Raw genomic sequence first — 16,572 nt, forward strand, 5'->3', positions numbered from 1 at the left:
CTTTGTCAAAAAGGTGATGAGGCAGCCAACTCAACGGGAAAAAATATTTGGAAACCAAATATCTGATAAGAGACTGATATCCAGCAAACATAAAGATATCCTACAACACAACAACAATAGTACAAACAGCTCAATTATAAAATGAGCAAAAGATATGAAAAGACATTTTTCCAAAGAGGAAATACAAATGGCTAAAAAGAAAAAACACATGAAAAAATGTTCATCTTCACTAGCAAATCAGGGAAATGCAAATCAAAACCACAATGAGGTATCATCGCACACCAATAAGACTGGCTGCCATTAAACAAACAAGAAACTACAAATGCTGGAGAGGATGTGGAGAAATTGGAACTTTTATTCATTGCTGGTGGGAATGTATAATGGTACAGCCAGATTTGGAAGACAGTTTGGCGATTCCTCAGAAAACTAGGTATCAAGTTATCCCACGATCCAGCAATTCCACTTCTCAGTATATACCTAGGTCTGAAAGCAGTGACAAGAACAGACATTTGCACACCAATGTTCACAGCAGCATTGTGCACAATTGCCAAGAGATGGAAACAATCCAAGTGTCCTTCAACAGACGAATGGTAAACAAAATGTGGTATATACATACGATGGAAAGCTATGCAATAATAAGAAGGAACAAGGTCCTGAAATATATGACAACATGGTTGAACCTTGAAGACAAAATGCTGAGTGAAATAAGCCAGACACAAAAGGAGAGATATTGTATGTTATCACTAATATGAATTCCCTGAACAATGTAAAACCAGTGTCTTATAATGTAGAATACAGGGAACCATAGATAGACAGATGCTACTGAAGGGAGAATGATTATCTAATATGTACAGACATGTTAATGAGGGTGAACTTAAAAGTATGGGAATGGATGGGGTGGTGATAGTTCATTAATGTAATTATAAGTATCAGTGCCACACCGAAGGCAAACATGATCGAAAGGGGTTGTTTAAAAGCATATATCCCACAGATTAGCACTACAAATATAAATAAGTGCTTGCATGATCTACTTCTAAGGTACGGCACTGGTACAGAGAGTTAACAACAGGGTGGTGTATGGGAAAAACTACCTATTACAAGTTATAGACTGTATGTAACAGAAATACCTTACCAGTACCACACTAACACTAGGGATAAGTAATGAGGGGCTGATAAGAGCTTTGGGGTGATTTGGTTATGAGAGTTGTTTAAAATTGAGAGTGATGATGACTGTACAACTAAGTGAAGATAATGTGAGATACTGATTGCTTATCTTGGACAGAATTAGAAACTGCCTACTTGATAAGTCAAGCCCTCAATCTTGAGGCTTGCTCTTGTGAAACTTATGGCTGTAAATGGGACGCTAAGCCCACTTATAATTATGCCTAAGAGGCATCTCCAGAAAACCTCTTTTGTTGCTCAGATGTGGCCTCTCTCTCTAAGCACAACTCTGCAAATAAATTCATTACCCTCCCCCCTACATGGGACATGACTCCCAGCAGAGTGATTCTCCCTGGTGACATGGGACACAACGCCCAGGAATGAGCCTGGCCCTGGCATTGAGGGATTGAAAATGCCTTCTTTACCAAAAGGGGTGAAAGAAAAGTAACAAAATAAGGTTACAGTGGCTAAGAGATTTCAAACAGTCAAGAGGCTATCCTGGAGGTTACTCTTATGCAAGCTCCACATATCCCAAATGGCCACAGTATGCCAAACCCTAACCAACAGCAGTCCTGAAATACCTAGGTCCCTATCTGAGACTCTATAAAAGTTTCACTTACTAAGTATACTTTTCAGAAACTTAAAATCCCCCAGAGTGCTCTTATGTCAAATAACTACCAAAACCCAGAGGCAACAGCCTCTCCAAGAACATCAACCAGATGCATACCCCTTCCCCATAATGCTGACACTCCTTTTCCATATGAATAAGTTAGGTGGTCACTGACATCACTAGACATTACTGGACATCCTTGAAGATTGAGAAAACCATTAAACAAGAGGAACGGGTAGCAACAGACAAGATATGATTTAATGAAGGATTACGAATAGTGAATCTTTATATAAATGTTTTTAAGATGCTAGGGTATTAGAATAGCTAGAAGGAAATAACTGAAATGGTTGAACTGTAACCCAAACATTCTTTGAAATTTGCTCTATAGCTACTTGTTAAACTGTACTTTTCTGTATATATGTTATGTTTCACAATAAAAAATGCAAAAAAAAAAAAAAAAATGACTATCATTTAGTTTCAGGAAGACCTGTCTTTCTTACCTTTTTGCCAGATAGCAAATCTTCTCCAAGTAAATCATCTTCGAGTTCACTAGGATAAAAAGAGACATGTCAGTATTATTTCTATTAGACATTTGCATACTAATACCCATACTGCAAAGTTTGTAAAAATCTATGATGAATGAGGAAAAGATGTTCAGCATCATTATTAATTAAGAAAATAAAACCAAACCTTGAGAAATCATTTGACACTCATCAAACTGGCAATAATTGAAAAGAAGAAAATACCAATGATGATAAGGACATAAAATCAAAACACAGTAACTAAAGGAATTGTTTTTACAGCATGGAAATCGTATCAGTCATTTGCAATTTTTTTCCCTACACATTTATGTTTTCAAGTGATCAGGAGCAGGCTTTTTCAGAACTATAATAGAAAGCCTTAGCAAAACTGCAAGACCCAAAAATAAAAAAAAGATGAATGGTCCTTGGAGTATCTCCCTTTAGTACAAAAAGTGACTGGTTTGTCAGTGGCTTAAAGATTCCAAATAGAGTAGAGCAGTCACTCTGGTGGGCAATCTTATACACTATTTTGATAACCCTTCTTAGGTTTTAATGTACTGGAATAGCTAGAAGTAAATACCTGAAACAATCAAACTGCAACCCAGTAGCCTTGACTCTAGAAGAGGATTGTATAACAATGTAGCTTACAAGGAGGAAAAGTGTGATTCTGAAAGCCCTGTGGATCAGACTCCCTTTATCCAGTGTATGGATGGATGAGCAGAAAAATGCGGACAAAAACTAAATGAAAAATAGGATGGGAGAGGAGGGATGAAGTGGGTGTTCTTTTTTACTTTTATTTTTTATTCTTATTTCACTTTCTCTGGTATAAGGAAAATGTTCAAAAAACAGATTGGGGTGATGAATGCACAACTATATGCTGGTACTGTACACCATGGATGACTGTCTGACATGTGAATGTATCTCAATAAAACTGAATTTTTTTAAAAAAGTGACTGGTTTAGTATATCAAGAACCTTCATAATTTCTACTGTTAAGCTGTCTGGAAAAGCTGCAAATATACATTAAATAATTGAAGAAATAACCATTGTATTTTTTTCCATTAAAGTTGATTACCACTGAATCATATATTTAATTGTGGGGAAATTAATCTCTTAGAAACAAATGCCTTCAAGGATTTACATCCAGGAGGAAACACCATTTGACTGACTGATTCTAGGTGCAAAATCCAATGGAAATTTAAATGCACCAATATTCTTACCAGGATTGTTACTCATAATTCGTATAATAACTCTAGGGTTTTGAGAAATCTGCACCACATTATTACACAGAATACTAAGATTTTCAAGGAATGCATATATGGGGTTATAACACAAATGTGTGTCTTTCATATAATATTTTCAGAAATAGAAACAACCTGACAAATCATTTAATTCATGAACTGAAGACATTTTTAAAGTTATTTTAACTTACCCTACAAAAATCCTATCTCATTTTACAGAGAAGGAAAATGAAGATGAGAAAGATTAAATAACTTGCCCAAAGCCACAGAGTAGTGATAATCCCAGAATAAGAGCTTAAGAACCCTTGAAAAAAAAATCTTTTCAGACCCATATAAGATACAGTTACAAGAAAACAGTATAGCTTCTTCCAACATTGCATATCCATAAATTTTCTAATCATCTTTCAGATACAATTTTTGTATCTTTAGTGTTATGATGCTCACCAGGGACAGGGGAAAACCACTTTATTGTCACTATAAAATATGCAATAGACCCATTTGGGAATCTGATACTAGATGACCAAGAAAAGTATAACAACCCCTTTGAAAACAAACACTCCTCTAGACCATCACTTTAAATAACTTCATTTACCCAGGAGACACTAATTGAAAGTCTTAAACCCATAATAAGAACAGGTGTTAGGGGGAGAACCTAAAATGGTGGCTAGGTGACACAGGGCAAAAAAACACCTCTGTGAAAAACACTAGATAAAAACCGGAAAGTGACCCAGAATACCACTTCAAGAGTAGCACCACTCAGGCAAGGTCTGCTGAATCCACAGGGAATGTGCATTTGGTGAAACCAGGAGTCTGCATTCTGAAATGAGTAAGTGACTTGGCTGAAAATCCCTCAGCCATGCTACACTGTGGGGAAACGGAGGGTTGGCATTTGGAGATGGACTAGCTCTTAAAAAAAAAAAAAAAACAGGAGCAGCTGTAGATACAACGGGGAGAGCCGTGCAGTGAAGCATGGCGGGAGCAGGCTGGGCTAACGCCTCGGTGTCTCGCGTGGAGGATACCCCTTCCCACACCTGCTGCTGACTGTCTCAGGCCCAGGGGAACAAAGGGGAGCCAAAGGGAGAAAGGATCACACAACGTGCAGCCTCTCCCCGGCAGGCAGGGGATGCTCCTGCCCAGGGCCAGACCCACAGCCCAGAGCCACACCGGGAAGCCCAGTGTGACTGGGAGTCTTTCCTGCAGCACCGTGCACACACGACAGTGTCAGCCGTGGACAGTGGCCTTTAATACACCCACGGTTGATTGTGCTGGAGCTGGGAGGGCGGAGCTGTGGGGAAAGGGGAAAGTTAACGCGTCCCATTCAACCATCTCTGAAGCAGGCTGGAAACGCCCCTGCATGGCCCAGCGTCCCAGGGCTTCCCTGGAGATCGGGGCACACTTGTGATGTGGTGCGGCCCTCCCTCAGCAGAGGTCCTGGAAGAGCACAGCAGGAAAGGGGAAACCACTCGGAAATCCCAGGGAACCTACGCCAATACCAAGGACTTGTGGATCAGCGGCAGAAAACAGCCTTAAATCTCCGGGAACACCTGGGAGGTTTGATTATTAAAGCTGCCCTTCCTCCCTAACTGTTCAGACACACGCCCCTCATTCAGGGAGGACAGCACCGACAACACACCCAAATTTAGTGCACCACTTGAACCCCACAAGAATCAGATCCCCACACACCACAAAGACAAGGCTGGGGAGAACTGAATTGAGGGGATAGGTGACTCACAGACACCACCTGCTGGTTAGTTAGAGAAAGTGTACGCCACCAAGCTGCAGTTCTGACAAATTAGAGATCAAGTAAAGCAAATGCCAAGAGGCCAAAAACCACAGAAAATCTTAAAGGATACGATAAAACCAGACGATATGGAGAACCCAAACCAAAACACCCAAATCAAAAGATCAGACGACACAAAGTATTTGGCACAATTAATCAAAGAACTGCAGACAGGCAACGAGAGCATGGCACAGGATATAAAGGACATGAAGAAGAGAATGGCACAGGATATAAGGGACATAAAAAAGACCCTAGAAGAGCATAAAGAAGAAATTGCAAGAGTAAATAAACAGAAGACCCTATGGAAATTAAAGAAACTGTACGCCAAATTAAAAAGACTCTGGATACTCATAATACAAGATTAGAGGAAGCTGAACAACAACTCAGCCTCCTCGAGGACCATAGAACAGAAAATGAAAGAACAAAAGAAAGAATGGGGAAAAAAATCGAAAAAATCAAAATGGATCTCAGCGATATGATAGATAAAATAAAATGTCCAAATTTAAGACTCACTGGTGTCCCAGAAGGGGAAGAGAAGGGTAAAAGTCTAGAAAGAATATTCAAAGAAATTGTTGGGGAAAACTTCCCAAACCTTCTACACAATACAAATACACAAAGCATAAATGCCCAGCAAACTCCATAGAATAAATCCAAATAAACCCACTCCAAGACATATTCTGATCAGACTGTCAAATACTGAAGAGAAGGAGCAAGTTCTGAAAGCAGCAAGAGAAAAGCAGTTCACCACATACAAAGGAAACAACGTAAGATTAAATAGTGACTACTCAGCGGCCACCATGGAGGCGAGAAAGCAGTGGCATGACATGTTTAAAATTCTGAGAGAAAAATTTCCACCAAGAATACTTTATCCAGCAAAACTCTCCTTCAAATTTGAGGGAGAGCTTAAATTTTTCACAGACAAACAAATGCTGAGAGATTTTACTAATAAAAGACCTGCCCTACTTCAGATACTAAAGGGAGCCCTACTGACAGAGAAACAAAGAAAGGAGAGAGAGAGAGAAAAAATTTTAACAGACATATATAGAACATTACATCCCAGGTCACCAGGACACACATTCTTCCCTAGTGATCACAGATCTTTCTCCAGAACAGACCATATTCTGGGACATAAAAACAAGCCTCAATAAATCAAAAAAAAAAAAAAAAATGAAGTTGTTCAAAGCACATTCTCTGACCACAATGGAATACAAATAGAAGTCAATAGCCATCAGAGACTTGGAGAAATCATAAACACCTGGAGGGTAAAAATGAGGGGGAGATGAAAACATTCCCAGATAATCAAAAGCTGAGGGACTTCACCACCAGTAGATCAGTCCTATAAGAAATGCTAAAGGAAGTTGAGCAGGCTGAAAGGAAGGGACCCTAAACAATTGACTGAAACCACATGAAGAAATAAAGATTTCCAGTAAACATCACATGGTAAATATAAATACCAATACTACTGTATTTTTGATTTGTAACTCCACTACTTACTTCCTACAGGATCTAAAATACATAAACTGTAATGACAAATCAGTGGTTTTGGACTCAATGTAAAATATGTAATTTTTGACAAGAACTACATAAAGGTGGGGGAATGAGGGAGTATAGGAACATAGTTTATGTGTCATATTGAAGTTAAGTTGGTATCAAAGAAAAACAAGATTGTTAGAGATTTAAGATGTTAAATTTAAGCCCCACGGTAAACACAAAGAAAGTATCAGAGAATATAACCATAGAGATGAAAAGTAGAGTAGGGGTTCCGAGAAGTAGGGGAAGGGGCAATGGGGAGTTAAGAAATGAGAGTAGGGTTTCTGTTTGGGGTAAAGGGAAACTTCTAGAAATGGATGGTGGGAAGGTAATAGCATTGCAACATTCTAAATGTGATTAATCCCACTAATGGAATGCCAGGGAGGGGGTGAAATGGAAGATTTAGGCTATATATATGTTTCCACAATTGAAATTAAAAAAAAAAAAAAAAAAAAAAGACTAAATAGATGACAATTAAATGCCAAGGATGATCCTGGATGGAATCTGAGGATGGAGGACAGGAGGCTCAAAGGGACACAGATGGGACACACACACACAAAAAAAAGGAAATATAGTATGTAAGCTTTGTATCAATGTTGAATTTCTTAAACTTCTTAGCTGCGTTTAATGAGATTGCATAAAAGAATGTTCTTGTCCATGGGAAAGGTATATGTGAATTATATTGTTTGTTCCACGATACGTGCAGCTTGCTCTCATTAGATGATGCATGACAGATAGGGAGGGAAGGAGGGAGGGAAAGAAAGAAATGGTGGTGTGACAGGATGTTAAAGGTGGTGGATCGGGGTATCGGGGGAGGGGGTAGAGGTATGATGGAGTTCTATGTATGGGGTTTGTACTGTTTTTGCAACTCTTCCTGTAAGATTGAATTTATTTCAAAATAAAATTTATTAAATTAAAAAAAAAGAAAAAAAAGAACAGGTGTAATTATACAAGCAAAACTCTATAAAGTATTTGCGTGTTTTGCTGACAAACGGAATATATGGAAATGATAAAGCAATCTTGGATGACTATTTTTCCTAAACAAAATAATTTTTTGAAAAGACAAATGACTGTATCAGTTATAAAATTAGTGGAGTGTGACAGAAGATAGAGTACTTGCTTCAGTACCTGTTTCCATGACTTAAAAAGGTAAAGGCAAGAAATAAGAAAATAGTATGTAAGATAATGGGATTAAGCCCATACTACTGCAACAAGAATAAACAATAGCTCAAGAAATAGCTAACATTCCTTAACTATACAATGTACGAGGCACCATTCCAAGTGTCTTATTAAGCATTACCTTTTTAACTGACATAACTCTCACAGATAGCTATTTGCATTATCTCCCATTTTTTAAGTGTAAAAACTAAGGCACTAAGATGTTAAAGAAACAATACTGGGACAACTGGTCATTCAACACTAGGGAAAACAAGAAAAAAAACTAGAATACTTTCTCATGCCAAAACTACAAATAAATTCCATTACACCAGAAAGCAAGAAAGCTACCAAAGACACTTAGAAGTCAAGTCAAAAAGACTTAGGAGTCAACCTGAACAAATTTTCTCTGAGCAAACACTGGGGCAATATGACCATCAATAAGGATAATAACTACAGTGTATTAAAACATATCCACTATTTAAATCCATGAGTTCAAAATGATTTAAAAACAAAACACCCCTGGAGGATGCTAAGGAACCAACTCATTATTTTGAAAACTGGTAAATAAAAGGAAAAAAATCAAGCAATTATCCTGTCTTTCCTGTGTAATTGTTACCTCAGAGGAACCCAATAGTTTATAGAAGTATTACAGCCCATATACAAAGAAGGAATAGAAGAATTAGAATATCATCATGGTGCTCATCCAATGGTTGGCTGATAACATCACAAAAAAAGATGACCATTTTGTAGCTCAGCATGGCAGCACATATAACCAATTAAGACACAGTCATGCCCCCTACCTTCTCCTCAAATTCAAACCTGAATCTGATCAACCTCTACATCTAACCATTAATATACAGAAAATACAAGGAATAAAGGAATATAGTTTAAAAACCTAAGGGGATGCAATTAGCAAATACATCTTGAAATTCTTCAAGATACACCAACAAAAATTGCTAGGAATTAAAAAAAAGAAGATGAGGGGAGACTATAGATTAAACAACACTTAAAAGACATACAATCAATTGTAATACATGGACTTTACTTGGATCCCAATTCAAACTACAAAAAAGCACACAAACAAGTGTCTACACTGTATGCATGTGTTTGTGTGCATGTATAATATACTCATATATATATGAAAGACAAGGAAAGGTGAACACTAACAAAACATTTGTTAATATTAAGAAATTCTTTTTAGGTGTGATAAATGTATTGTGGCTAAATATGTAACTCCCTTATTTTTTAGAGATACTGAAATAATTTAGAGATGAAATTACGCCTGTGATTTGAAGGGGTTGCAAAGAATACAGATAAAGCAAGACTGGCTATATACTGATAACTGCTGAAATTCTCAAAAATAAGTCAAAAATCAAACAAGTTTATCAATCCCAGGTAGATTCTAAGTGTAAAAAACAAACAAATAACAAACAAAAAAACACTTTAAAATGATCACAGAAATATACAGAATGTCTTCAACCTCAGAGAAGGGAAGAATTTCTTAAGGACAAAAATCAGAAACCACCTTAACCAACATCATGTACCTCTCGAAATGGTACACAACAGAAGGACACAATATCACGGCAGAAGAGAACAGAAACTTGACAAAATTTGAAAATACAGTATATATTAAATAACGGAACTGCCTATTTCTCAAATTTCCTGATTTTGATAATTATACAGTAGTTATGTAAATGACTTTCCTTGTTCATAGGAAATACATACTGCAGAAATAGCATGATGGAAGTGGTATGATACCTGCAACCTACTGTCAAGTGATTTGGCAAAATCAAGTTGATGCTTTTTTTAAAAAAATAAAACAGAATGATAACATGAAAATGAAAAGGAAAAAAAAAAGCAACCAGTGAATCTGAAAGAAGGACCTACAGGAATTTTTTGTTATCCTTGCAACTTTTCTGAAGTTTGAAAATTATTTCCAAATAATAAGTTTTTAAAACGTTTAAAACAAAAAAGCATACAGAAAAAAAGATTATAAATTTGATTTTTTTAAAACCTATTTTGAAGGAAACACATGGTACAGATTGGAAAGAAGTATCTGTAAGTTACAAAAAAAAAAAAAAAATTCTGAAAAGTATAAAGAATCTCTAAATCCAGTAAGGAAAAGAGAAACAATCCAACAGAAAAACAGGCATAGATATGATCAGGCCAATGACAGAAGAGAAAATTCAAAGTACCAGTAAACTACCAGAATATTTATTCAACTTCCCATCATAGTGTTTAAAAAAAAAACTACCTATCCATACCTTCTGATATGGAAGTATCTTTTGTAGTAACAACTCAGTTCTTTACCTCTACATAATTTTTAACAGTCTATTTTAATAGATTGCAGAATTCATTTTTTAATAGACTATGACTCCAAGGAAATTTTCCAGTTTTCAATACAATATTTAAGATGATAAAAAAGATGTAAAGAATAAGCAATATTTGCAAACCCATCATCCAGAGTAAGCCCCCATGTGTATTTGTCCCACAACATATTTCTCTAATCTCTACTGGAACTCCTCACCATTAGGTAACCACTACACTGTACTAACATCTATCCTTACTATGGGATTTTTTTTTTATACTTTTATTCCTGTGTGTGTGAGCACGTGCACCTGTGCACACATATCCCTAAACAACTATTTTCATCTTCACTAGTAATCAGGGAAATGCAGATTAAAATTATAGTGAGCATAAGTAACAGTGCCATATTAAAGGCAAACATGATTGAAAGGGATTATTTAAAAGTCATATATCTCACAGACCAGCGCTGCAAATATAAATAAATAAATAAATTCTTACATGATCTACTTTAAAGGTATGGCACTTGTACAAAGAGTTAACAACAGAGTGGTACATGAGAAAAACTACCTATTGCACGTGGACTATATTTAATAGTAATACCTTACTAATACCATATCAAAACTAGGAATAAATAACTGGGGGGGGGTAAGAGTTATGGGGTGTTTTGGGTTATGATAATTGTCTGAAACTAAGAGTCATGATTATTATACAAATAAGTGAGGATAATGTGAGACACTGTTTATTTTGGACATAATATTCTGAGCTATGTGAAATCAGGGCCCCCGTACTTAATGAGTCAAGTCCTCGATCTTGAGGCCTGCTCCTATGAAACGTATTCTGTAAAGGGGAGGCTAAGCCTACCTACAATTTTTGTTGTTCAGATGTGGTCTCTCTCTCTCTCTATGACCAACTTTGCAAATAAATTCATTACCTTCCCCTCTACATGGAACATGAGTCGCAGGGGTGTGACTCTCCCTAGCGACGTGCAACATGACTCCCAGGGATGAGCCCGACCCTGTCAGAGCGGGATTGAGAATGCCTTCTTGACCAAAAGGGGGAAAAGAAATGTAACAAAATAAGGTTTCAGTGGATAAGATATTTCAAATAGAGTCAAAACGCTGTTCTAGGGGTTAATCTTATACAAGTTTCAGCTAGATATTGCAAATTGCCACAGTATGCCAAACCCCAACCAAATTTCCAAAAACCCTAAAGAATACCCAGGTCTCTATTTGAGACTAAAAATTTCACTAAGTTTATTCTTCAGAAACTTAAAACCTCCAGACTGTTCCTATGCCAGTTAAGTCTCAAAACCCAGAGGCACCAGCCTCTTCAAGAACATCAACCTGCTGCATCACCCTTCCCCAAAATGTTGACACCCCTTTTCAATATGAACAAGTTAGAGTGGTCATTGTTAGATATCCCTGAAGATTCAGACAGTAATCAAATGACAGCAAGGAGTAGCAACAGACAATACAGCATCAACAAAGGATTATGACTTCTGAATCAGTATACAGATACTACTTTTTAGTCCCTAGTGTATTAGAACAGCTAGAAGGAAATAACTGAAATTGTGGAACTGTAACCCATACCATACTTTGAAATTTGCTCTATAACTACTTGTTAAATTGTACTTTGAAAGTTATCACTTTTTGATGTTATATTTCACAATAAAATTGTTTAAAAAAATTACAGTGAGACACAATTTTACATGCATTTGAGTGGCAAAAAATTTAAAGTCTAGCCAAATATTGGCTAGGACATGGATGGAGCAAAAGAACTCTGATGAGTGACTATTGCAATAACAGCAATAGGTGTCCACATAAGAAAGATCTCTGTTCTGCTGGTAGCCCATGCATAATACAGTCCTGGAAATGAAGCCAATTAGGCGGCCTGCTACTTGGAGAGCTCTCCCTCTGCCCTTACTTTAGCCCAGTAGGGACAGGCCCACTCAGAAAGCAGCATATCAGATAGAGAACATAATGGGTTAGTAAAGACCCCTACACAGCTAAGTTGTAGAAGAATATAAATCAATGTAAACTATCACAACTTAAAAAAAACTTGTATATATACCTGTCCCAGTCCTCATCCGCAGCTCTTCTTCTCCAGGACCGTTCTGCACCAGGTTTATCAAACTGATCAAAGTCATCATCTGTAAAAAAGATTTCATTCAAATTACCCTTAGTAAAAATTAAAACAGATATACATACACACATAAAAAATTCAAATATAAAACAACTTGTTTCTTTTAGTGATTCTTAATATAGCATCTTAAAACGTAAAAGTTCCATTTACAACCATTATATGTTTTACCTAATCATGTAATAGTCCTTGATATTTTTAATAACTGACAATTTTAACAAAATCAAGATAAGATAAAATAAGGTTACAACAGATTCTAGCAGGTCCTAAATCCAATGACTGGTGTCCTTATAAGTAAGGAAAAGGAGATTCAGAGACACACAGACACAGAAAGAAGAAGGTCATGTGAAAATGGAGGCATAAAATAGAGCTATACTGTCACAAGCCAGAATACCAAAATCTTGGAAGGCAAAAAGGATTCTCCTCTACCATTTCTTGATTTGGGCTTCTGACCTCCTAAACTATGAGACAACAAAATTCTGTTGTTTTAAGCCACTGAGAGTTTGTGGTAATTTGTTATAGCAACCCTAGATAACTAATATATCCACCTTACAAGAATTACTAAAAGAAATTCTTGAGGCTAGAAGTGACCCCTGATGGTAACTCTAATAAGCGCACGCACACACACACACACAATCATGGGGAAAAGTAATTATGTAACTATATAGGAAACTGTAAATGTACATTTTTCCTCCTTTCTTCTCTAAACCTATTTAAAAGGCAACTGCATAAGAAAATATATCTGCCATGTAAACCTGAGCCTATATCACACAGGAATGTAATAATATATTTGAAAATAACAGCAAATAGGAGGTGGGGGCAAAGCTGTACTGTGCTAATGAAAGGATTCCAAATACTAACTCAAACACAGTCACAAATAAAGAGAACCAGAAATATTAAATAATAAACTTAATGTAGCAAAAACTATACTATATACTTGATGTTCTTTCTCCTCTCAGCTTCTTTAAAAGACAAAAAAATTATATAAAGCAGTAACTATAACAATATTATTGGGTCTACAACATTTATAGATATGTGTAACAATACTACAAAAATGGGAAAAGGGAATAGAGCCATACAGAAATAACTACGAGACACAATTTACATTCAAAGATAAAAATAGACAGAAAGTAAAAAGATGAAAAAGATAAATCATGCCAACAGCAACCACAAGAAAGCTGGAGTGACTACACTAATATCATACATAAGAGACTTGACAACAAAAAAAAAGCTACCAGATATAAAGCGGCACACTTTGTAATGATAAAAGGATCAACCCATCAAAAAGATAAATCAATTATAAAAAATATATGCACCTAAACAAAGAACAAGAATACATGAAGGAAAAACTGAGAAAAATAAAGGAGGAAATAGACAATTCAGCAATAACAGTTGACACTTTAACACCCCAATTTCAATAATGGATAAAACTAGGCAGATCAGTAAGAAAATATGAGATTTGAACAAAACTATAAACCAAGTAAACCTAAATACTCTAAAGAACACTTTACCCAAAAAACAGTAGAATACACATTCTTCTCAAATGCATATGGAACATTCTCCAACAGACAATATGCTAGGCCATTAAAAAGAAAATCAATAGAAAGATAAAAATAATACAAAGTATGTTGCCCAACCACATGAGATGAAACTAGAAATCAGTATGACAGGAATTCACAACTATGTGGAAATTAAACAATACACTCCTAAATAACCAATGGGATGAATAAGAAATCTAAAGGGGAAATTAGAAAATACACTGACACAACTGAAATGAAAACACAATACACCAAAATGTATGGAAGGGAATCAGAAAAAACCCTACAGCTTGCATCACTTAACGGTGAAAAACTAAAAGCTTTCCTCTTAGATCAGGAACCAGACAAGGATGCCTGCTTTCACCACTTCCATTCAACACTGTGCTGTGAATTCTAGCTACAGCAATTAGGTGAGAAAAAGAAAAAACATGCATCCAGACTGGAAAGGAAGATATACAACTATCTCTATTCACAGACATCATATCATGATCATCTACATATAAAATTCTTAAGTAATACACTAAAAACTAACAGAAGCAAGTTCAGCAAAGTTGCAAGATACAAGATCAATGTACAAAAATCAATAGTGGAGCTTCCAGGGAAGATGACAGAGTAGGAAGCTACAGGACACACTCCTCTTAAAACTCAGCTAGTGGACAGGCAGAAACTGAATCAACTGTTCTGGGGCTCTGGAGATCAGGGGAGCATTGTACAGTAGCCAAGAAAAAGGAGAACAGGGACATTGAGAAGCTACAGCAAAAAAATGTGAGTGAATCACTCCCAGAGCACTGGCCAGTGGCCGGTGCCTATTCCCAACCCTTGAAGTTTGTCTGTGGCTGGCTGCTGTGAACAAAGAGGGACATGAAGGCATTCCTCCCTAGGAACAAAGGAGGGACACAGTCAAGTGATGAGCAGTGAGTCTGGAATGCTGGGTTATGGCTCTGAATGGCCGTTCTAGCCTGCCTGGAAAAGGGATCCCCACAATCACGGTTTCAACACCACCCAATGGAGGCTGAAAAAATACACGCCTACCTTGGGGCTGAGGGGAAAGGTTTTCTGAAGAGGGCCATCTGATGGATAGGCCAGGAAAGTGAAGCTTCAGGGAGGAAAGGAAAAAAAAAATCCTTTTGTGGCATCTTTCCAGGCCCTTTCCCCAGGACCCTTTGGAATTGGTCTGTACCCCTTTGTGGGTTTCTGGCCCTGTTTTTTATCGGTTAAATATGAACAATTCCAAACACCTAGAATAAGTTTAACCAAGTGCCAAAGAAGAACCTTAACACAAAGCCAAAAAAACAATAAAAGCCTAGGTGAGAGAAACTGACCATCAGAGTAAACACATCAAGATAATCTGATGCTTAGACATCAGCAAAAAAGGACAACCAGACTAAGAAACATGAAGATATGGTCCAAAGACATTCAACAAAGACGTTGAACAAAGATGTTAAAAAAAATCCCCTAAATCAATTCAAGGAGATGAAGGAAAAAATGGCTTAAGTGATAAACAATATTAAGAAAACACAGGTGAGCCTAAAGAAGAATTTGAAAGCATGCAAAGAAAAATAACTCATGGGAGGAAAGGCACAAAAGAAGGGATTGAAAATACACTAGAGGCATACAACAGCAGATTTGAACAGGCAGGAGAAAACATCATCAAACTAGAAGACAGGGAATCTGAAATCTTACAGACAGAAGAACAGATAGAGAAAACAATAGAAAAAATTGAACAGGGTCTCAGGGAATTGAATGGCAGCATGAAACACACAAACATATATGTCATGGATGTTCCAGAAAAAGAAGAAAAGGGAAAAGGGGCAGAAAAAATATTTGAGAAAATAATGGCCAAAAAATTCCCAACTCTTATTAAAGACATGAAAGACATAAATATACATGTCCAAGAAACACTATGTATTGCAAACAGAATAAATCTGAATAAACCTACTCCAAGGCACATACTAACCAGAATGTCAAATGCCAAAGATAGAGAAAGAATCCTGAAAGCAACAAGAGAAAAGCGATTCATCACATATAAGGTAGACTCAATAGGACTAGTCCCAGTTTCTCATCAGAAACCATGGAGATGAGAAGGCAGTGGTACAATATATTTAAGATACCAAAAGAGAAAAACCTACCAGCCCAGAATCCTTTATCCAACAAAACACGCCTTCAAAAATAAGGGAGGAAAGAAGGGGGCAGCATAGAGGACTGGAAGCTAGTTTCTCCCCCTGGAACAACTAATCAACAACCAGATACAGCTCATAAATCATCTGGAATAACTGCGGGAGGGACAAATGTGACTGTCCGCTCATCATACAACAACCTCAACCTAGAAGAAATCCCCAAGACGGCAGCATAAAATCTGTAAGTAAAAACTGTGGATCCAAGCCGGGACCTCCTACTCCAAGGCCCAAACTGCAAGCCTCGCAGGGCTAGAGAGCAGCCTCTCCCAGTAAGCAAATATAGCTCAGCTGAGCTCCAACTGGGGTTTTAGTTCACAAACACAGGCTGTTCAATACAAGATACAAATCCCCAACAAGCAGAAAGACTTTTGGTGATGACTGACATTGGAGAGCCGGAGGGTGGCTATGGAC

General features: G+C 37.0%; 1 protein-coding gene across 1 annotated transcript in view; it reads right to left on the minus strand.

The window, feature by feature from the left end:
* RBM33 (RNA binding motif protein 33) overlaps positions 1-16,572 on the minus strand; it is a 216,345-nt gene that overhangs the window by 148,756 nt on the left and 51,017 nt on the right. The window contains 2 exon segments of the mRNA XM_037835742.1: positions 2,272-2,320; positions 12,378-12,456. Of these exon segments, the coding sequence (XP_037691670.1) occupies positions 2,272-2,320; positions 12,378-12,456 (128 nt within the window).

The sequence above is a fragment of the Choloepus didactylus genome, chromosome 5, assembly GCF_015220235.1.
Source record: "Choloepus didactylus isolate mChoDid1 chromosome 5, mChoDid1.pri, whole genome shotgun sequence".
NCBI classification, from domain to species: Eukaryota; Metazoa; Chordata; class Mammalia; order Pilosa; family Megalonychidae; genus Choloepus; species Choloepus didactylus.